At 42.7% G+C, this 23,766-nt stretch overlaps 4 protein-coding genes across 4 annotated transcripts; 1 reads left to right on the forward strand and 3 right to left on the reverse strand.

Moving 5' to 3' along the window:
• Positions 1–1,027: 1,027 nt before the first annotated feature.
• Positions 1,028–6,601, reverse strand: EAF01_000184 (uncharacterized protein). The gene is made up of 4 exons (XM_038908434.1): positions 6,368–6,601; positions 5,347–6,274; positions 1,863–5,095; positions 1,028–1,809 (listed from the first exon to the last, which is right to left on the reverse strand). Exons 3-4 carry the CDS (start codon positions 5,089–5,091, stop codon positions 1,385–1,387), a joined length of 3,654 nt encoding a protein of 1,217 aa, XP_038775340.1. The 5' UTR covers positions 5,092–5,095; positions 5,347–6,274; positions 6,368–6,601; the 3' UTR covers positions 1,028–1,384.
• Positions 6,602–10,361: 3,760 nt separating this feature from the next.
• On the forward strand, positions 10,362–12,497 carry EAF01_000185 (uncharacterized protein; the record flags this gene model as incomplete). The annotated part of the gene is made up of 2 exons (XM_038908435.1): positions 10,362–12,177; positions 12,229–12,497. The coding sequence occupies 2 exons, from the start codon at positions 10,362–10,364 to the stop codon at positions 12,495–12,497; spliced, it is 2,085 nt and encodes a 694-aa protein (XP_038775341.1).
• A 5,810-nt stretch (positions 12,498–18,307) lies between these two features.
• Positions 18,308–18,761, reverse strand: EAF01_000186 (uncharacterized protein; the record flags this gene model as incomplete). Its single annotated transcript, XM_038908436.1, has 3 exons — positions 18,308–18,354; positions 18,436–18,540; positions 18,638–18,761. 3 exons carry the CDS (start codon positions 18,759–18,761, stop codon positions 18,308–18,310), a joined length of 276 nt encoding a protein of 91 aa, XP_038775342.1.
• A 1,632-nt stretch (positions 18,762–20,393) lies between these two features.
• On the reverse strand, positions 20,394–23,707 carry EAF01_000187 (uncharacterized protein; the record flags this gene model as incomplete). The annotated part of the gene is made up of 2 exons (XM_038908437.1): positions 20,394–22,440; positions 22,490–23,707. 2 exons carry the CDS (start codon positions 23,705–23,707, stop codon positions 21,220–21,222), a joined length of 2,439 nt encoding a protein of 812 aa, XP_038775343.1. The 3' UTR covers positions 20,394–21,219.
• Between the last annotated feature and the right edge of the window lie 59 nt (positions 23,708–23,766).

Below are 23,766 nucleotides of genomic sequence, written 5' to 3' on the forward strand. Positions count from 1 at the left end.
CCATACCTACTATCCATACCTACTATCCATACCTACTATCCATACCTACCATCCATACCTACTTCCATTACTACCATCCATTACTTACTCTCCTTCCTTACTTCCCTTTTCTTTCCTTCCAAGTCCAAGTCCAATATTCATAACTTCAATGACCATTCATTCATTTATCCACTCTAGAAAATCCAATTATCCATCTACCTACCTACCTACCCACCCACCCACTCAACTCATCTCTAACCCCAACCTCAACCTCAATCCCAACCCAAATATCCACTAATTCATTTACTTATTCCCTCACACTACTATCCTCCTATCCACAATATTATTCCCATCTATGATTTATACATACCGTTACTCCCTCTCCTTCCTTCCTTCCTTCCTTCCTTCCCCCATTCCTCTCCCTCTCATCCCCTCAAGTCCAACACTAATAATCCCACCATCCATCCAACCATCCACCTTTCAGAAACCCATCTATCCCCCTCCAACCTAGCACACAACAACAACAACAACATCACCATCACCATCACCATCACCAACCCCAGAGTATACACTTGCGATGACCCAAGATTCACTCATCCCCTCCCTTTTCGCCTCTTTTCTTGAATTGATCAGGAGTCTACACCTCACATCCCACATCCCACATCCCACATCCCACATCACTTCACATACAAATCACACACACATCACATACAAATCACTCATCACTCAAACTCCAACTCAGAATCAAACTCCAACTCAGAATTAAACTCCAACTCAGAATCAAACTCCAACTCCAATCCAACTCCAATCCCAATCCACAAGATCTATCAATCATCAATTACAAACTTCTAAATTCATCACTCATCATCAATCACACACATACAAGTAATCTAGATACCTACATGCATGCTACTCACAACTTCCAGTCGCTCGCTCACTTACAACTATCCATTCGAGATCAAAAGAATGAAAAGATGAATATAATTAATTCCACCCCCCCTCACACCTCACCGCTCACATCCATCCATCCAAACAAACAAACGCTATATAAATACCACCTGCCACCTTCCACTTTTCCCACCCCCAACCCATAATCTCATAAAACCGTGTACAGCCCCCATCCACCCACACCCTCAATCAAAAACCCCCCAAAAAAGCCTCATAAACCACCAAAATTAGTTCAAGACTACGATTACAAAACAATATAATATTACGCCCTCTTTTTCAAAAAGGGAGACTGACTGACTGACTATACTACCGCCCCAACCCACAAAAAATCATGGAATTTTTTCATCCCACTTTCCAAACACGGGATGCATTATGTACGCTCAATAATAAACAACAAGCAAAGTCTAATCGACCCCGTTCATTACCCTTCCATCAGAATAACCCTATCCAAGCCACCTCAACTATCCGCATAATCATCATATTGATGTTGCTGCCAACGATGATTTTCTTTATTCAATGAAGTATTTGAATTAACCCAACTTGGGTTACTTCTTAAGATTCTTTCTCTCTCAAACTCCTTCCATCGCTTCATGGTAATCTTTGAACTATCGAATTCTCCTTCGTATTCAATACCTGCCTTTTTGGTCTTTTCACCCGCAGTCTTACGAGTATCTCCCCATGAGAAATCATCGAATTTCCAAAAGGCGTATGCTGGGAGTAAGAAATTCCAAATTGGCAAGGAGACAAGATAAATCATCATCCAGAGAACATAAACCCAACGATGAGCTGTTATAACAATCAAAACTGCTGGCAGACCAAGGATCAATCCCAAAAGTACAAGCGGAATGATTTGGACAGGGCGACGAATAATCGAAATGATTACTAGAAAATGATTAGTAAGATATGACAATTTCATGAAGAACGATTTTACTTACCGACGTAGATTGTGAAGGCAATAGCAGCGGGAAGCACCAGAGTACTGACGAGATCGATAAAGACGACAAACTGCATACTGAAGCAGAAAGTACCGCAAAGATCTCTGACCAAAACTAATTCCATCAAATTGTGGACGGTACTGTTGATCCATCTTCGTCTTTGTGACATGAGAACCCAAAGAGAGTCTGGTACTTGAGTTTTGCAAACAGCTTGTGGGACAAATACTTGTTTACGCTTGGGAAATGTTCGAAGCATGAGTGTTGAGAGGTATCGATCCTCTCCCAAAAGTAGCAAGTTCTTCTTATGTAGCGTGTCTACTACGTTATCCGAGTAATGTTCGACGACATCAGGATTGGCCAAGATAGGAACCCAATAGTTACCGCCCTTTGGAGCCTTGATTCTATACATGGAGAAACAACCAGGAAGACAAGTAACACCACCGAAAATCGATTCGAAAGATTTGACAGAGTGATGAGAAATGAAGTATTCGAAAACTTGTATCGCAGTTGTAAAACTGGCACGTTTGTTCGCAATCTTTGTCTCTCCGCAAAGTCCCATAATTTCAGGATCTTTAACCATTGCCGATACCATGTGTGTCAAACTGTCAGGGAAAACCTTTGTATCTGCATCAACCATAAGAACAACCTCATACATATCCGGGAAGATGCCACTAATTTGATAGAATCCATTAAAGATTTCAAACTCGAGTTCAGTCATACGTTCATCAAACATGACTTTCTGTAAGAAAGACATCAAGATAATTTGACTGTCACGCTTGCCTCTGTTTCCAGGTTTGCGGTGTGTGGCTTCATCAGGAGTACCACACTTTACAATACACACCATTGGAACTCGGAGTTGTCTATTTACGTTGATAGTAGAATCAGCACCGTAATCGTAGAATCCAGCGTACACTTTGGCCATGTTATGTCTCTTTGAACCTCTTTCGACCGCGACGTAAGAGAATGCAGGAACTTCTTCAACAGGAGTGACAAAATCTTTCATCATGCCAAGAACAACTTCTGGTGTTGACTTTGGTTCACCTTCACCCTTAATAATACCATCACAAATAACCAGAATAGTTTTGTGACTATTAGGATAATCAGTCGTAGCGATAGAGTCGAGGGTCGTACGAATACCAAGTTCACCTTCAGAATAGGCAGTCACGAGAAGAATTGCATGAGCCAGAGGGAAGCCGTATGGTTCCCATTCTTTTGGTGGCTGAGGAACTACTAGATCATGAATGAAGCTGGTAGGTCCAGACCCATCGAGATCATTCGAGTTATCAGTTCGCAAAAGACTGTTTCGGCTACCGTTCTGATTTCGGAACATAGGGTTTGGGGGAATCAACTGAGCTGTCGAGGCTTGACTTGCCATGGTTGTAGGTTGAGGACGTCCAACGCGAGATGATCGATCAGCAGCGGCATAAGGATTTGAGAAACGAGATGTTGTTGGCAAGAACACACTAGTTCGTTTGCTTGTCTTGTCAGATCCAGATCCCGCAGCGGAGCTACCAATATCACCAGCCATTCTTGGAGGAGCCCGGTAGATATCATCGGACCATTCTTCGATTTGTTGTTGACGCTTCTTGGGGTCGGATGATTGAGAAGTCTTTGATGCGGCGTATTTCGAGGCAATGAACCATTGGAATATCAAAGCTAAGACGAACTTGACCAGAACAATGGCAAGAATGAACGCCAAAGAGACGTAAAGGACTACTTTGGAAGCGATACATCCAACAGTTTCGGTATCAATACTTCCAACTTTAATAATCTGCTCGAAACATTGAGCAATCTTCTTGTCCTCTGAAGATTGGAAGGCATGTGTAACATCCCTGCCGCGTACAGCGGCGTTGGCGGATGAAGTCTTATCGGCAAGGGTGGTAAACCTGGATGGAACGGAAACTTGAGTGGTGTTGAACCATTTCAGAAGGTCTAGGTCAAGAACGTTGCCAGAGTAAACCATCAGGTTTCTTGAAGAATTTTTGATGTCATCCCAGGTGAAATAGACGGCTCCAGCACTATTGAGTGCGTAGAATGATGAGCGAGCATCTGCCTGCAAATGGCACGCGTACCCAAAATAAGCACCAGTTGTCTCATTTGGAGAGCTTGAACCATCTTGATTGAATGCATGACAAGGGAAGTACCATGCAAGATCCTTGTCAGAATTGGTTGGAACGTCCGATCCATCAGCTAAAGTGATCAAACCTTTGCATTTGCCATTGACATTCTGGAACAAGAAACTTCCGTCCATACCCCCATACTTTTGGGGCAAGTCATAGAGAACGTTTGCCCCATTTGTGATGCCTGTTGCAGCGGGATGTTCTGATTTTGAAAGATCATACGCGTTACCGTGGAAGATCATATATCCAGAATCCACATGGTTGACTTGTAATCGTAGACCTGAACCCGTCCCACACACTGTCGCGGTAAATCCAAACGTCAAGAATCCCACAAATGCCATGATATAGAGAATAATGCTGATCAGTCCCATCTTTTCTCTCCAAGCTCTTTGTTGTGCTTTAGAACGGAAGCCAAAACACTTGAGAACAAACCCTGGACACCAAAAGGTTACAATGGCGCAATAAACATTCCAAAGACTAGGTGGTTTGACAGTGTCGAGGGCCTTTTGCCTTTCCTTCTCCTCCTTGGACATTTTTGGCACCCTCTCCCTCTTCAGTTTATTTCCTCGAGACTTTGAAGCAAATTCGGTCTTTTCATTCGAGGCGAGGTCTTCTGGTCCAGCTCCATGACCGCGTGTGGTTCGTCTTGCGGGTGGTGCAATGTCAGATTCCGCTTCCCCCGATGATCGAAGCCCCGAAGTCTCTGTATTCGCAGCACCTGCCTCGATATCCTCCATTATGGGGTCGTTGCCAGTTGTTGAAGGTTGTGTATCCATATTGGCGGCATGTTGGCGATAGTGGTAGTTGGGATGGTTTTCATCGATTCTGTTACGTTCGGGGCGAATAAGACTGCGCTTCCTCGACATCGCAGTCGCAGGTGTTGTGTTTCGCGATGGTGAGATTGGTTCACGAGACATTGTTGGAGTCAGTGGAGATGATGCTGTATCAGCAAAGGAAGATTTCGAAGGTCGACTTTCATGTGTAGGCGAAGCTGGTGGGAGAGTATAATAGACGGTTTCTTCATCTTGAACTCGTGCGCGCCGCGAGTTATTTCGATAGTGGTGAGATCTCTGTGATTCACCATGATCAGGTAGCCTCGGAGGAGACATAATTCTATTCGAGTGTAATTGTTAGATACTATTAAACAATGAATGAAAGATTCAGAAGGATATTCCAACTTCAATCACTTCGGCGTCTCTGTCGCAGGCAAGAGCGGCTAGAAGGAATGAGGCAGTGGTAATCGAATTCCCCGAGAGAAATTAGATATCCAACACCTAGACTCTTCTTCCTCCAAGCTTTGCAACAAAAGCGATTATGAGGGGCAAGTATAACTTTAGAATAATGAAGAATATGGGGAAACATACATTGATGGCGGTCAAACAGTGGTCAAAGTTATGTTGTTTGCACGGAGTAGAGGGATTGTTTTATTATCCCTGTAGAGTGTTGTGGGTTTGGTTCCTTGGTCGACCAAAGTCAAGAGGAGGTGGCGGCGTTACAGAAGTCCATGTACTGATTGATGAATATTCCTTGAAAATAACGAATGTAGGTAGGTAGGTAGGTAGATGGAGTGATTTAATCGAGTGAATAAAACATGTACGATAGATGTATGTATGTATGTATTCCCTCTCTCTCTCTCTCTCTCTCTCTCTTTTTCGAACGAGTGATAAGTAAGACCTGGGATCTGGAGTATTCCAATATATCGAGATGCCAAACAATCTCGATGGCGCAAGTGGGAGAAGCGGAAGTTTATTTTGAGTGAGCGAGTGTATCCTCTAGGTAGGCAGGTAGGGATTTTTGGCAGGAGCTTATTTGGTACTTTGCCAGTGGAACCCTCGGAGTAAATAATGAGATGTTAATACGAACGATCTCGCCTTGCTGTTTAAGAAACGAGTGATAAACTTTTGTAAATATGAGAAGTTCGATATGATAATGAAACCGAATATATTGGGGGTGGATTGGGAGAGAATGGAGTCAAAAAACGAATGATTTTCTCCTCTAATCTTCACCATGGGTGGGTTTATGAAAGGTCGAACGAAGTTGTGAAGTTCATGATTAGAGAGATAGAAAAAGAATGGGTACAACCCTACAGAGCTATTCACATACTGAAATGTTATTTGCTAACGAATGGCAAATAAAGAGAACCGCTATGGAATGTAACAAATATTGTCACGGCCTATCAGGGATGATGGTATGCTCACCGGGGACAAGTGTACGGAGTAACATGAGATCCGCACAACATTCGACTTTGGAGAAGAACGATTGGCTGATCAATTGAGTTTGAAAGGGAAATTCCTAAAAATATCCATGCTTTAGTAATAAAAGTATTTAGCACATACAGAGATAGTAAGGGAAGTTGCTGAGGGGATTGATTGAATGAATTGGTACCTTGAATGTGGATGTACCTAGGCAGTACCTAGGCAGGTACTTGGTAGAACACTAGGTAAGAATCCTTTGTAAGCACATCATACCGTATACGATACAATACAATATCTATCTATCATTAGCAACCGCGGAAATGGGATTTGGGGAACATTCCTCATCTTTTGGACTTCACCCCGTTCAACATTCAACACCGGTAGATCTGTGTAAATCATCATCGTTCTTGTCCCTGTACATAATCAATCACGACCGATTCGCTTTAGCCGTTTCATACCATTGACACAACCTTTGCCGGTGACATTTCCGTTTCCATATATGTTATATAACTTGTATTGTGCAACACCCTTGAAAGGCTTGACTCTCCGATGTATTATGGATTTCCGCTATAGTACCGATGATGCGAGTTTCATCACGAGATAACCAACAGATCTGATGCTTGTTGGATTTGGACCGAATAGACACATTCCGCTCCACCTTGAAGACATAAGAAAGAGTTAAGACAAGGGAAATACGAGAAGAGCAGCGCCAACCGATAATATGCCACCAAGAATACCACCATCTGTTTTTGTTTTTTGTTTTTGTTTTTTTAGCTTGGGTATGGCGTTACGATACACTTATTGAATGCCAGCCTCACAGCTCTAGAAGTGGGATTTGGAAAGAATGAAACGACAAACTCGTCAATTTCTCTGGTTTCTTCATAATCCCCATGTAAGTCGTCAACTGATCTTGATCGTTAAGGGGCACTACATCGTAGGTAATTGGTACCTACTTATTATATGGAGTAGACCCTTGGTTAAAAATATTAATAAGGAGGGGAGGGATTCTCCGCATCAAGAACATGAACCATGTCTATTAAGTAGAATGATCGCCACATCCGCTTGACACAAAGTCAATTTTTAAAAATAAAAAAATATAAAAAAATCAAATTATTATCCCAATCAGTTTCTTGGAGTTTAGTCTCCATGTCATCATCCATTGTCCAACCATTCCTGTCGAAGACAACACGTTCGAAAAATGGCTATCATAGCATCCTGCGACTACACTGACGAGTCTGTGGGATGCTTGATACCGGTAGAGAGACTTATAAAGTTCTTGTTTAGCTCACCCACGAACTGAATCCTATCTATGTACAGTACATGATTATTGAAGACCTCAACCTGACTATCGTAAATAGTTCCTCTACTGATAATAGTCGGTATGACTACAACAACTACAACAACTACAATGACTAGGTGTGTGTGCTGCTCGTACTCGCTTTCCCCAAGAACCAAGCTATGCCCTATTTTCCATGCGCGCCCGTATGGGCCTGATGTCTCTCAACTAGCTAAGTCGACTTCGTAACTCAGCCTCGATGTGCGAAAATTCTTCTGGCTGATCTCAGCGCTTGAGACTCGGTATGTTGATTCGGATCCAATTCAGGTACAGACCGTACAGTAAGCTAAAATGTGTGAAGGGAAGAAGTAATCAGTTATTGGCCGGTATGATAATGGAATGCCCTTTTAGAGGCTCTTGAAACCGATACCAAGATACGGCATGAGGGGGAAAAGGACACGATGCCTAGTAGCAATGAGGCTATCTAAACTTTCTTTCTTTCTTTCCGATCATAAATCTCGGGTTTTTGGGGGCCAACATATATATACTCCGGATAAGTAGTCGTAGACTGTCCGAGGAAGTCTAAGACAGAAAAATGTCACTCGAAGCGGGAAAGGTATTCCAATCCATAAACAGGTGACGAGTCAGACAATAATAAATGATAAATACAGTGGGGAATCTCTCTACCTTTCTGAATACAATTAACAATCACAGAACAATGAACAATGAACAAGATAATAATAACATATTGCGTGTTATCTGCATGATTTTCCACTTTTTTGATTGATACTTCGACTTCAGGTGACTTGGACGATCTTGAGAAAATTGGGACAGAGGGACGATACGATACGATGTACCTGGATTGGTTTGATGAGCCAATTTATCATCTTTGCTTATCAATGTCGACTGATGTAACAGATAGAAATGTAATTTGATTTGGTATCCAAAAAATCATCGATGGTATTGCCATTTGCTTGCGATAGTCTTACCGAAAAGAATGTGTCTGTCTCTGTCTCATGTTTGAATTGATTAACTATGTAATGTGTAATGTGTAATGTGTAATGAGCGTAATGCACTGCTGTATAACATCACACATAACATGAACACACACCTACCGGTATGCACCTAGCTACCTACATGCAGTAGCAAGTGATTGACATCTGTCAGAAAAGTGGTAACTGCCCAGTGGTGACTGGTAACTCGTTGGTCGGAATACACAAGAAACCCCGGATCTTGGGTACATATTAGGAAAGGGTTCAAAGCGAGCCAACGAAACTATCCATCCTCTTGACTAGGGAGCTAGGATCTTGTCGACTTTTCATGTATCATGTAGTCGGTGCTAGAATGGGATTGGAGGGGACCATAGGTTTCTTCCCCGCAGCTCAACTCCTTTTTTGACGCTTAACCGCCTCTGTTACTTTTTTTTTTCTTTCTTCTCTTTCTTCCTTCTCTTTCTTTTTTCAATGATCCATACAGAGCAGAAAGACATCGCGAGGGACCAGGTAGGGAATGATGACAACTCCTAGGCAACGATTTGACTACAGTTAGTACAGTACTGTAAAAGTAGTCAACATCGCATCAGATCGGCTCGCTCAAGCAACGTAATCCTTAGCTGGGCAGAGCTAGACGCGCATTGAAACTTGGAGGGCCCTAATTACCTATCTAAGTAATAAGTACGAACTTTACAGAGCACGGAGTCAAACTCAATCCAATTATTTAGTCGATTGATATGCAAAGCGGGGACCCTCAATGTCAATGATTATCATAATTAGCAGTCAACTAACTCTTTTATGGAGAGTGAAGGTTGGAGATTATTTATAAGAATTCGCATGTCAAAGTCCAATAATAGTGGTACTGCAAGCGTCATCTCACAACACCCACCATACCTACCTAATCACACCATACTCCGTCCGTACTGACGGGTACTTATGATTTCCGAGGCCGAGAAAGAAGGGTCGAGTCTGCTGAGAAAGAGTTTCTGATAATTCTTTTGACGTGCGTGCGACAACAGCATTCCTGCACACTGCGTCTTCATTCCTCTCTCCCATCACGCGAAACTCAATCCAATCCAATCCAATCCAACCCAACCCAACCCTAATTCAACCACAGCCGAGCCGACAATCGGAAACTGAAGGCCAATTCCAGAATTCCAGATTCCAAATTCCATCGTACACTTTGTCAACAAGAAAATCCACATCCATCTTGTGTGAAAGACATCTAGAGTATCAGCCGCACCTCTACCTGTACTTCGTATCTCAACCCACCAAATACTACCTTCGTACATCGTACTCGCGGGGGGCATACATAAATCCTAGGGTTGCGACAGGGGTGTAATCCTAAAATATTATTCACTTGCCCTTTGATGCTCCGAAACCAACAAGAAGAATAAGGTTACCGCCACGGAGACATTCATTCTTCTTTGTGTTCAAATTCAAATCACTTGCCCTTTGGACTCTGAAGGGAGAGTACAAAATTTGATCATTTCAACATACAGTTTTGTGCAGGTAACACCGGTAAGATCTTACACTGTACATTCAAATAATCTCCGCATGGAGATCGAGGATACCTACCATCTTACTCATTACTGATTCACCTTTTACTTAGACCAAACCCTTCCCTTTTTGAAAAGCCCTCGATCTATCTATCACACTCGTTTGCCTTGCATCTCCAACGTTTACGATCATACAAGTACGTGAGAAATACCTGCGTAGGATAAACTCTCGCTCGCCATATATCGCACCTTTCCTCTCCTACCTCGGTACCGACTGATCTTACTATTGCAGCGCAACTTCTTGATATCCGGGGAGTACGGAGATATATCAGAAAGAATCCCTCACCTGATCCGGTGGATTTTGGGTGGAGAAGTGTTGAACAGCGGGTCAAAGGTCGAGCAATACGGAACTTGACCATGCCAGCCCAAGTTGCAACCCCCCCTGGTTCAGACGGCTTCAGAAAAGCTTCCACCAAAGGATCGCCTGCAGGATATTTTGACGGTGAAGATACGAAAGAAAATAATCCTGGGCGAAAGTCAGTACCACCGTCACCTCCTGCTAGAAGAATACAAGGGTCGCCAATGACTCCCACTAAACTCAATATCCAACGACAGTCTCGTCAGTCGCAGATCGGGAACGAAGAGGATTCACGTAGAACTCCTGAAAATGAGAATTCTCAGCGGGCAGAATTATTTCTACCTATGACTGCTGAAATGCCATACCGAACACCACCGCCGCCGCCCACAACAGTTAAAGATCCTCCTCAATCGTCAGAACTGAGAAATTCCGGGGAATCGTCTTCAGCATCAAGAACTTCATCAGAGAACTCGGCAGCCTACCCAACCCGATTTGGAAATGGCATTCCCGAACGAATCGATGAGAATGAGGTTGATGCGCATGAGCAGCCGGTGCCTCGATTGCAATATTACCATCAGACTCCCACAACTCCAAACCATCGAGCTTCTATGCCCATTGGCACAGGTTTAACTGATTTCATGGAAGCAGGATCCTCGACGAATCGCCACTTAACCCCTAACTCATATGCCAGACATTCTTCTAATAATTCAAGTCAAAGGCCATTATCTGCGTATTCTGACCTGGGTGGTAGAACTCGTTCGCCTGGCAATGGCCCCAACTCACCAACTTGGCGTACGGGATCCGCTAACTCGGGGAGGTCTCACGATAGGCCAATCTCGTATATCGACCTTGCTAACATGCCTTACACGAGACAACATGCACCGGGTCCAATTTCACTAGATAATTCACAGCTGAGGACAGTTGTAGGATCAAATGCGTCACTATTGAGTGCGCAGAAGACATTGGAGATGTACCGGCAAAATGCCAAAAAATCGAGTAGTTCAGAGATACAGTATTCCTTTGCTATATTTTTAATACAAGCAGCTCAAGAGGCTGGTCTGAACGTAGAAGAAGACACTCCACGAAAAGCTAGTCCGAAACCTGGTCGAAATAGCCCTTATTTAGAGAGTGAACCTGCCACTCCGCAGAACCTACTGCGCGAAGCCAAGAGCATTCTCCAAAAACTAGCCGACCGAGGGTATCCATTTGCACAATATTATCTAGCTGACGGGTTTTCCTCTGGGCTGTTCAACAAAGGAAAACCAGATCACCATACAGCTTTTTCATTGTTCGTTTCAGCAAGCAAGCACGGTCATGCTGAGTCTGGCTACCGAGCTGCCTTGTGCTATGAATTTGGGTGGGGCTGTAGGGCTGACGCTGCCAAAGCAGTGCAATTCTATCGAGCAGCGGCAGCTAAAAATCATCCTGGTGCAATGACTCGTCTTGGCCGAGCTTGTCTCTCCGGCGACCTTGGTTTTGACCGATATAAAGAGGGCCTCAAATGGCTGAAACGCGCTACTGAATCGGCCGATGCTCAGTACAATTCTGCGCCGTATCACCTTGGAGTATTGTATGAGAATGGCTACGGAGAAGATCTTTTCAAGGATGAAGCTTATGCGGCTGAACTTTTTACCCAAGCCGCAGAGTTAGGAAATGCCGATGCTTCTTTCAAACTAGGCCAGGCATATGAACATGGAAAACTTTCATGTCCTCGAGATCCTGCTTTGAGTGTGCATTTCTATAATGGATCTGCGGAGGCTGGTAATCCCGAAGCTATGATGGCGTTGTGTGCTTGGTATCTGATTGGTGCTGAACCGGTTCTCGAAAAAGATGAGAATGAGGCATATGAGTGGGCACGACGAGCTGCTGACATGGGTATGTGTTCTACATTATTCATTCATCAATGTTAAACTAATCATATGATAGGTCTTCTCAAGGCAGAGTACGCTGTTGGATATTTCACAGAGATGGGTATTGGTTGCCGACGCGATCCGCTGGAAGCTAATGTTTGGTACGTGAAAGCTGCCGAATCTGGCGACGAGCGCGCGAAACATCGACTTGCCAAAATCCGAGCAGCAGCATCGGGAGGTACACCGATGGAAGTCGCCCCACCTAGAAACGCTGCCAAGATTAAGAAAAGTGCTTCGGCGGTCGATAAACCGGGGAAAGATGAGAAGGAGTGTGTGATAATGTGAAGAACGACAGGAAAGCCTCGACTTTGGAGAGGGAAAGCAAAAAGCTTTGCAGCCACGCCAATGATTTCTGATGTCTAATAATTATTGGTTGGGACATTGAAAGAAGCCGAGTCTGGAAATTAACGCGAGCAGTGTGGTCCGGACTGTATTAGCAGAAATAGACTGTTGGTTGTGGGCATAGCTGTCGATATAGAAAGGCGTGATATAGATCTCGCAGGATAAGATTTGAATGGATTGGGCAAATTGCCTTGCTTTTTTTTTCGAGTTTGATGCGTTTGCATGCGAGGCGTGGCGTTTCATTACTCTACATAATGAATGGCGTTTTTTGTTTTATCTTTTTATTTTATCATGTTTGGAGGAAAAAAGAAATATCTTTGTGTGCGTATTTCTTTATATAGCATTGATGATCTTTGCATTTGAACGGAGAGGACGGAGCATAGTCTGGGGCAGGGGCAAGCATGAATTTTTGGGGAGTGGGAAGGGTGATTTCAGGGAGCGGTTTTCGGTTAAATGACACAAGTATGAAGGAGAGAATTATAGGAGACACCATTCTCAAGAGGGGCTTAGCCGAGTGAGTGAGTTGGGGGCGAGATTAGAAATGGAGTGAGTACTCATGAATCGATTAAATTTGATTAAGGGGAAGCAGATGGGTAAATCAGTAGATTGGGAAAAGATAGGTACCTAGTGATAGTTTTGTTGCCACTCAATATAATGACATTATATGATTCATGAATTGATGATTGAGATTTGGGGAGAAAAAATGATGGGTGGATGTTTAGAAGTTTATATGTATCTATCTGTATATGTGTGAGTGTTTTTGATTATTTATTTTCTTGATAAAGAAGATATGAGAGAAAGTTCCGGGGGTATCAGATGATAGGGGGTTACTTTAGTTGTATTGGCTAGTTGCCTGTGTGATGTATAGATACCTAGATGCTCGGTTATTTTTTTTATTTTCTTTTACTCACTTAACAATTTAAACTTCGATTCTAAAATATGTTTCTTTTATTTAATTAAAATTTTATAGATTTAATATTATAATTATAATAGTTCTTATCCTATTAGAACTTGACTCTAGAGATTGATGGTGAGATGATGAAGGGTGGAATGGTGGGATGATGGAATGATGCCATGATGGAATGATGAAATGGTGGCATGGTGAATAGGGAGAGTGGGAGATGGAGAGATTAGTTAGTCGCTGTATCACTTGCTCAATCGATCTCTAGAGGAGAGGATAGTTGTTTTACTCAGTGCTCTAGATTTTAAAGAATCTGTAGGCACGAATCATATAAGTGTTTTGTATAGCTACCTATCCGAAGACATTTTCTAATCATTTGAGGATGTTCTAAATTCTAGAGCTAGATGTACCTGTATAGAATGGTTGTCTAATTCCTACTCGTTATTACCGGATAAGTGTTCTGTGAAAGCCAAGCTCTGTAGGGTATAGACAATCTCATAGCGGCCGAATACTCCGAGTAGGCTACAGGTGCTCATGCTTGCGAATTCTCGGATTCTGGAAGTGCAGGTGGGAAGTCCTGGGGGACTAGTGGGTACTGGCGAGATATTCTAGGGTATGCACTATCTACTTCCTTCAGCTCCTGCAAGCCGCCAAGTGATGGCAATGAGAATTATCACGCACGGATCCTGTGTTTCACTGCTTCGTTGGTCCTGCAGCTGCAGGAGAGGGGAGGGAAGGTATATTTAAGGTTGGTTTTGACAAGTCCAAATTTCGAGATTCTGTAGGAAGGATAGCTTTTCATTCGATCCATTGGATATGCCCGTTTAAGTCATTGTAGGGGCTGGTCTTCGGTTTTAGAGCGATAATCTATGCACTAGAATCACAAACCCTGTAGTTGCAAGACCCCATGGGGAAAACAGTGGTTTCTAAATCTTAAGGTGGCTGCCTAAAGTTGCGGGTATATATTAAAAAGCTGAATCGTCGTGCAGTGTATGCCTACAGCCGCATCTAGATCGACGCCAAGTCGGATCCTCGAGATGACGATATTTGATATTCCTCGCGGAACGCTTGTTCACGCGAACCTCTACGTGACTGAAATGGTCAAACTTTTCAAGGAGAGAGGGGGAGAGAAGGCTTTGAAGGGATAGAAGGGGAATGAAAACTTTTGCATTGATTTTTGAGTTAAAATACCACAAATATCACGATACGCGACTCTAGTCTTGGGATCGATTTGGTTGGTTTAAACCACAGCCAATATGACCACGGTAAATATCTAAAATTGTCACAAAGCATAAAGATATGGCCACTGGATATTTACAACTACGCAACTTGCGCAAGTCATTTTTCTCGATATTTATCGTGGCCAAGGTTCGGTGAAGCCTTTGAGCTAAGACAATTCAGGAAGCAGCATATGCGATCAGCTTGCGAACAATATTTATGATTATAACATCAATCGGAGATATTTCCGATCTCGCTTCTTCATTCAGTTCATTAATGATAGTTGTTACCTGAACACTTCAAAAGAATTACTAATGTCCTCCATACTCGGTATCAATACTTCTGGTCATCTTTCCCGCAATACAATAATTCCACTCATAAACTGTCGTCAAACTGTTGCATGCTCCAATCCTACAAACATATTCATAATATCCCGATCCACTTCTTCACTCGTGACGTTATTACAAGAATCTCCTCAACTGTGATAAAACCAGGCTCCTGAATTGACTGAAATTTTAGTTGGTGGTCTCGCGTTGAAGCTTTTCAAAGGTGGTATTGATCTGGTCTACCATGATTTCAATATCCTCGAACAGATATCCAGGTTGAACTAACCGGTCCGGTTGAATGTTTGATTTTTGTCGAACATGGATCTGAAATGTTGATAGTGATCAGACCCACGATCTAGGAATGGCAGGACTCTGGAGAGTATCAGAAGAAGGAAAAGCCGACAAGACATGAGTGAGAGGTAGATCTGACCTATCACATACTTGACTGTTTATTGTCAGCGATCAACTGTAAATGTTTCGTAGCATACAAGATAGCTCTACTCACGGTTCCGGCTCCTACGCAAAGCGATTCCATTGACAACCGTATTTTGCGCAAAAACACCAGTGGAGACCAAGCTAGCACATAACCCAGTGAAGGATGCAAGGGTAACCACTGCACTAGCGGGCGGGAACACCAGTAGGCCACTCGAAATTGCAAGCACGCCAAGGCTACTTGCAGTGAAAGTAACATTCTTAGCTGTATCAGCCACACAGATGTCCTGGTAGATCAGAGCCGCATCATGTAGAGGCTCGTTAGCACACATCATTTTGGTTATGATGCAGTATACTACCTGAAAAAGTACCTCGAGGTTCGAGCGTAAGATTGAACTCAGCTCGGTTGCTGATATTGGCTAAATCACGCAATAGGTCTTGTTTTGTAAACCACAATGATGCAGATTTAAGCGAAACAGCTCTAGATATTTTATCATCATAGATCCGAGTGCATATGGTTGGTATGATATCCCAATTCTTATCGTTTTATAGTTACTACTGCTAGCAACGAAAGATTACGTAGACAGACGATAAAGTACGATGTCGCTTTCAGCCACGCGCAATCGAATCTCATCATGTTAAAAAATACGCTGGATCAAATGATACACAAGAGAGCTTTGAATGGCAGTGCCGGATTCTTCGTAACGTGAGTTCTATTCCTTCGCGTGTGGTTATTCACAGCTGCAGCTGAGAGTGTCCCGTTTAGCGCATTCGTTTTCATTATGGTATATAGCATTCATTTCCTACAAGCTAGAGGGTATGTGCTTTGTTATGACGGGCTTTCATGGTGCTCATCATATTCTTTATTGGTGGGCTGTAAGATGCGGTTATGAGAATGTACAGATTGTTCAGGACAGCCTGGAAAATGGCATATTGCGGCAAGATTACATGGATTTTCTTGAAGGGGGATTGTGGTCTTTTTTGTCAGATGCGAATCTTTAATTTTGTAATCCGGATGAAGTGTCGGGTTCGCGAAACTGTATGTGAAGACTTTTTTTCGAGTTTTTTTTGTAGGTACTGTACTGTACACTTGTTTGGTGTTCACTGCAATTTTTTGCTGGAGTTATTCGAACGGCGAGATGCAGGGTATACTTCATTTCTAGGATTCAGCAGCGTTTTCAGACATGCATGCAGAGAATAAATTAGCAAGCGAATAGGTGATGGATGAGCAGGAAGTAGAGGGTTCATGTTTTATCTTGAGTGGTCTTGGTCGCTTTACATAGGAGTCGTGGGAAGTTATTTACTCCCAAATTCAGAACCAGTGTCCCCGTGTGAACGTAGGTGAATGTCTTCAATTCACTTGCCACTGTACTAAATCTAAGCGAATGCGAAAGAGGCTAGCTCTTTCAGTAGTCCTTATTTAAGGCCTATTATCTGTAGGATAGCTAGCTCTTTAGACAGAATACAATATAGACGTTTAGGACCTACGGATCGTAGGTGCTATGTCTTTTGTATCCTTCTCAAAGTCAACAGTTCCCAAATGCGCCAGCCTGGCTCGAGTTTATTGACAAGGGTGCACTGCACCACTTAGCTACCGAACATTCTTGTCTTCATTTCGCTCTTGGCCGGGTGACTTGTAGTTCGTTCTGGAAAGTCTCGTCCGGATATTCCGATGCGTGGATATCGGCAAATTAACTAGAGACTTTGATTTAGACTTGAGCATCGCTATATTGGCCATTGCTTTCCATGGTTCTGACTATGTTGGCAATTTCGAGTGGGGATACCGTCCTGTCACCTCGGATCCAATTTGTTGAGGTAATACGGTAGGTCGATATATTACTGTTGGTTCGAGAAGGATACAGATGACGTAGCATCTACGATGGTAGGTCCTAAATGTCAATATTGTATTCTGTCTAGAGAGCTAACTATCTACAGGAAGAATGAATCCTTCAATGTTCTGAGGCTAGCCCTCTCGCTTAGTGTACTACAGTGGCTTAATGACTTCAGCTCATTCACCCACGTTCATACAATCACACTATCATGATATGCAACTTTACACTCGATTTAATAATGTGTTTTCAATACCTGAAATTCCGATGCTTTAATAAAATTATCTCAATATTAGATTATTCACTTTTAGTCTATGATATACCCATGTGCGTAAGTAGTTTTCAAAGCGTGACTTTTCCATAGTTCAGCAAAAATATCAAATTGTTAAAGTCCAATATTTCAATTCATGATAACTCTATCAATCTGGCTTTATTTTAAATGAAAATCATGTAGTATTAATAAAAAGTTCTTGAATTTATTCTTGAAATTATTAAATTGAGTGGAACAAAAAGGTGTTTTTACGAAAGCACTGAAATTTAAGGTTTTAGACACACGTTGTGAAATCATGCGAAAGGTTCACTACTTGCTGATTAAACCAAGGAGGCGAAAGAAAATTGATTGCTTCAAAAATATGCCGTTGTGTAGGCCAAAATAACACCAAGAACGACCGAAAATAACCATCTCCAACAAACTCCAAGCTTCAAGCTCTCTCTCGTCTTGCCACGCCCTTCAAATGGATGGAGGAACCATGAAGCGTGGTCGAGGAAATTTACTTCGAAGATTGTGTTTCTATTTTCTTCGGTCTCGATTAAGAAGCCCATTTCCATCAAACCTATAAGGCATAAAAAACCACAAAAACATATCGATCCAAATCAAATAGAATCAAGAAACGAGTGGCCACTCTATTCTATTGAACTAAATACCAAGACGAGATCTATAACAACAAACACGGAACCGAAGAAGATGAAACGTCCAAAGCTCGAAAAGCCCCAAAACCCAAATAACAAGTCTATCACACCACACCACAGCGTATCTTCTCACATACCCTAACAACCACTGATGCAAAGAACCGAGTTTCCTTGATAGTTGCACTCTATGCATTGTGTTAGTACGAGTCTATGATATTTGACTTATTCTCATATGAAAAGTAAAAGGAAATATAGAAAAATCATACTCCCCACCAAAAGACCTCCCACCCCATTAGTCCAATAAGCGCAATCCGTTCCATGGGCACGAATATTTTGCGTATTCATCTCGGTGCACGCTTCGTGGACCACAGCTATGAAGGAGAGTTAGTGAGTTCGTTTCATATCATATCTATCTAACAAGATCGAATTTGAATTTGAGAAGATGAGGATGAGGATGAGAATACTTACAGCCGCGAATGCTCGTGTAGTTGTTACCTGCAGTCCAGACTTTGGTATCATCGTTTTGGGACCAGGCATTGACGTTGGTAGTGAAAGCGAGGAGGGAGGAGATGATGATGCTGGGGAATTGCATGGTTGTGGTGGGTGGGTGGGTTGGATGGTTTGGATTGAGGTAACTGGGTTAAATGTTTGATTGATAAGATGATTGAATGATTTTGTGATTATTTGATGAAGAAAGAATTTCAATGCGCGACGAAAAGTGAGTTTATATAGATTTTTCAACTCCTTTTCACCATCAGTCGGAGGATCAATCTTCATGTAAAAACTATTCATAAGCCATCTTACGCTTGACTTTCTTTGACATTTCTTGACAGTAAATGTTGACATGATGCTCAAGATTTCTCGTACAGAATCGTTTTACTTACTTGGCATTATACATTGTGTATTGAATTTCTACGCCAAGGTGGTCCTATTCCTATGGACATCTCGTCGCTTCGATGCTTCGATGCTTCGCCTAATTTGGGGGCGACAACTACACAGTGAAGGATTAAAATACTTTTCTAATGTTGGGATATAGAACCAACAACTTCAATAGAGACAAAACAGGAGAGTAAACAATTACAATCCAAGATATTCACGGAGTTACCAACCTCTCGATTTTTCTAGCATTCAACATGCGGTTCCAAAAAGACCCCACAACCACAATTCTAACATCAGAAAATGGTAGATCTAGGACCACATAATACACAACAACAGAGTCCTCCAAGCACATCAACAACCCAAGAAAAAATCCACAACCTTCCAATCTTCCATTCCAATCTTCCATCTCAAGCGCTGAACCCACCTCACGATCCCCCACCTTGGATACTCACGCGCAAAGGCCCATTTCACCTCAAGCATAAGCGTAAGCTTAATCTTCAAGTCATACAAGCCCCCTATCCCCTAAGCGCTTCCTCTCCTCTCCAATTCACAAACGCAAAACAGACAATCCCAATACAAATAAATACCAGGGTACCGCCGCACCTACCCAAAATACAAAATCCCCGACAAAGTAAGCCCCGCCAACCATGGAGAAATAAGCTTCAAGCTTAAATTAAAGTTATAGCCGCGGTGCATACATAGTCTTACAAGGAACAAGACGCCAAGCTCTCACCCGCTCTCATCCTCGTATTTGCTCCATCATTCAAGACGTAAGATAATCAATCTATAGATGTTGTACGTAGGTGCATAGCCCGTCCACTTTATCAACTCCAACCCCGTATATCACCCCCCAGCAAGCAGAAGTAGAAGTAGCGCGATAAATACCAACAAGGGCGATGTGACCAATCGCTGTACTCCGTATGTACGAATTCCTTCCCATTTGCTTAGTAAAGTCTAAAATATATTTAACTTATACAATAAGTCTGAAATCTTTCGAAGCGAATGCGAGATCAGATTTGATATTTTTTCACTAGAGTTACCAAGCAAAGCCAAATCCACATATTAAGAACAAACACCTCAAGGCTTAGCACCCACCACCCCGCGTCTATGGGTTCTTAATGTCCCGACAGTAAGGTTACATACCAGCTTCTCCTAGAGAACTAATACACACACAAGAAACCCCCGCACAGCTACAATACACGAATCCCAAAACTCTTCTCAACACAACCACAACAAAACCACAACACAAAAAGACTATCTACCCCCTTAACAGACACCACCGCAATAAAACCATCCAACTAATATCAAGACCTAAAACCACTCAATAGACACAGTAAAACATCCATTAATTCTCAATAACTTTTGTATATTCATTCATTCAAGCTGCCGAAGTTCCTATATACCGTTCCATGCTACCGTGGAGACAAATGTGCGATGAATACCAGAATGGTTCTATGCCATTTCATTTCATCCTATCCACACCACAAACATCCCCTCAAATATTCCATCCACTTCAAAAATTCCAAGTCTTCCCTATCAACAAGATCCACAATCTCATTCAAAGTCCAGCTCATATTGAATTCCTTTCCTCCCAAATTCCCGAATTAAAAAATGCTTGACAGCTGGCGCAAAAAAATGCCACAAATCGAAGTGAAGTAAAAATATAGACAAACTTATAATACTCCCTACACCTTTGAATTCTCTCTCATTCCTTGAGATCCATACCAAATCCTTCCCACCAAACCAAAAACAACTTCGCCAAGAAAAAAATGCGGGAATTAAGCCCGCCCCCAAAACTCCATCGCTAACTTGGAAGTTTTGAATTTGTCCCCAAATGGTATTTCTCAATTCATGCCAATGCAGTCCTTCCTGATATGCCATTCAGCCATCCCATATGCCAAAACACTGACGATGATGAATTCGTGACTCCAAATAATGCCGAATAGTTAAAATGAGATGCCAACAAAGGAAAAGAAGTGCCACTGACTTGTATCTGAGCTACCGGTAGTGGATCAAACATATTGAAATATAGGTATCGGAGTATATAGAAGGATTGAATGATCAACCAACAAACTATAAATACTTGAGGCGTTATTCTGGGCTCATTGAATATGCCTCTTAACAACGCAAATAATATCCTTTAATCGAAATGTGCCTGCGTATAGGAATCCTTAGAATGATCCCAGGTTGGTTAAAAGAGCTGCTCTTCTTTCTCGGCGCTTCGTAGTACCTCGAAGGGCTGGTGACTCCTCTAGAAGTTCTTCAGCCAGATGGCTAGTGCCATAATCTCGTTTCCTCCCAGCCATCGTATAACTACTTTGATCATCTTCCATCATACTTCTCAGTTGCTCATCCTTCCCACACAGACCTTCGGTAGCAAAATCGCAACGTTCATATTCGATTATCCCGCCCCTCGAGGTGTCACAATTTGCAACAACCAGCTCTTGACCATCATTAGTAAAGTCGAAACCTCCAATCTCTCCAAAGAAGCTGAGAGTCTGTTTGCTATCAAATGTTTCGGCGTTTATGATATTGACATAGTCTCCTGGTTCCGCTGCGACTAGTATTGGCCTACCAGAACCCACAGGAGAGAACTTGAGTTTCCTGACGCCTGCCATATCTGCAGCAATACTCGCTACAGGTCGATTCCAATACCGAGCATCCCAAATCTTAACTTGCATGTCTTGATTTCCAGTCGCTACCGTCCACCCATCCTCAGACCAATCACATGCGAAGCCAAAGTCAAGATGGCCCTCAAGCTCTTGTAAAGTTTGCCCTGTTTCGGAATTGCAAATCATAACCTTTCGAGTGTCACCGACCAGTAGACGTAGACGTCGATCGGGTGATACAGCTGTGCAGTTCATAGCATGATCATACATGTGCTCTGAAATAAACCTATTGGTTGTGACGTCGAGAGTTCTAATGCCAGAGTCGTTCGAGGCAAAGGTAACTAGAGGCGAGGAAGACCGTGATAAATGAACTTGGGCATGATTTGTGATATCATTTGGGTGCTCCGTAATTACGCCTTCAGTATGTTTTGCATCCTTTTGAGCCCTAGTGCTAATCAATGCGTATTGCCCCTCAAATCCACCTGCAACAACGACCTCGTGGCCACTGGTCAGAGTGGAGACTTGACACCCGTTCAAGGAAGAATGAAATGACTGCGTCCTTGGATTGCCAAGATCCATCAACACGCGAGGAGTCGATTCAATGGTAGGGTCATAATACGACACCTTTGTTTTTGCAGCGTAGATCACACAATTTTGTGAAGGGCATGTAATTAAGTTGCGCAATTGAAAGTGTCGAATGTGGACGTCATGTTGAAAATCCATTTGCCGAAATTTGAAGTAATTATCAACATTTCTAAGTCTTGTACCATGTAGTTGCTGGGGCTAAATCTGGTCAGATCAACAACTAATCCATAAATACGAGTAAACTCACATTGAGCTGTGGACGATTGGGGTATACAAGATTGGTATAGTTTTTGTAAGTGGCCCGGCGTCTTTGTCTAGCCTCCAATCGTGTCACCCCCAAGTCATCCCAATCAATTCTCTGAATATCACATTCCTCCCCTTGAAGGTCACATCTCCGCATGGGCTCAAGATTTTCGGCAAGTATATGAGCAGTGATAGCGGCCTGTGAAGGCTTCGAATTATTTGTGCCTCTGCGAGCAAAAGATGTCGCCCAGTCGCCAAGAAAGTTGCCGAAGTTCATATTAAATTGTCTGTCAACTTGAGCTTGGTTAGCATCAGTCTCATCAAGATTGTGAGCATCGTGATTGATGTCAAGATCAGTTTCATAGGAAGTGACATGGTCAACATCCTGATCAGTTTCATGGGAAGCGACATGGTCGGCACCTTGATCAACTTCAAGGGGAGCGACATGATCAATGCCCTGATTAATAGATTCCTTGTGTTCTTCTAGTGACGCAGCTAATGAGGAAAACGCTTCTCCAGTTAGGAGGTCATGCCACGTTACCAAACGTTTATCTTCTTGAATAGGGAAATCTTGCACATGGGAATGTTGAACATATGAAGCAGGGGGTGTACTCTGATTGTGATTTATGAACATATCATGATGTTCATCTGGGGTCGATTCAGAATCTCCATGCTCTTGCCCATCCTGAATATGTTGTAGTTGTTGTGAAACCTCTGACATTACAGCTGGCAAATCGGTGGTATCAATGGCTCCAGGTAAAGGTAAAGGAATAAAGGCCCCGTATGGGTACAAGCTACCTCCTCCTTCTGATGGCACATCAAATTCATTCAAGAAATCTTGGGTATAGAACGGGTTGGCCGATTGAGAGTCATTATGTAGTCCTACCGGATCATTGTAGTATATATTTTCAGAATCTCCTGTATCCATATCAATGGCGGATTCTTCTGCATGCGATGGTATTGTTGTCAAAGGCGCTCCTCCATCAGACATATCCTGATCGGATTCTTCCATCATATCATCAGAGAAGGAGCGACCCCCCGGCGTATATTCTTCGCTAGAGTCGTTGAACATCATACTCGAATTACTCGTTGGAGTTGCAAGCGCAAATGGTTGATGTATATATGAAGAGTTCGATCCGCCCGTCATGCGGCCATTGGATGAATCATTCTCGATATTATCTGCTGAATCTCCATAAGGAGGAGTCAGCGGAGCTGAAAGCATTGCGCCGTCGTCGTCTTTACGGCACTCAATTACCAGTTTTCATAGATAGAAAGCTCGGT

The sequence above is a fragment of the Botrytis porri genome (genome assembly GCF_014898465.1).
Source record: "Botrytis porri strain MUCL 3234 chromosome Unknown BPOR_001, whole genome shotgun sequence".
Classification (NCBI taxonomy): Eukaryota; Fungi; Ascomycota; class Leotiomycetes; order Helotiales; family Sclerotiniaceae; genus Botrytis; species Botrytis porri.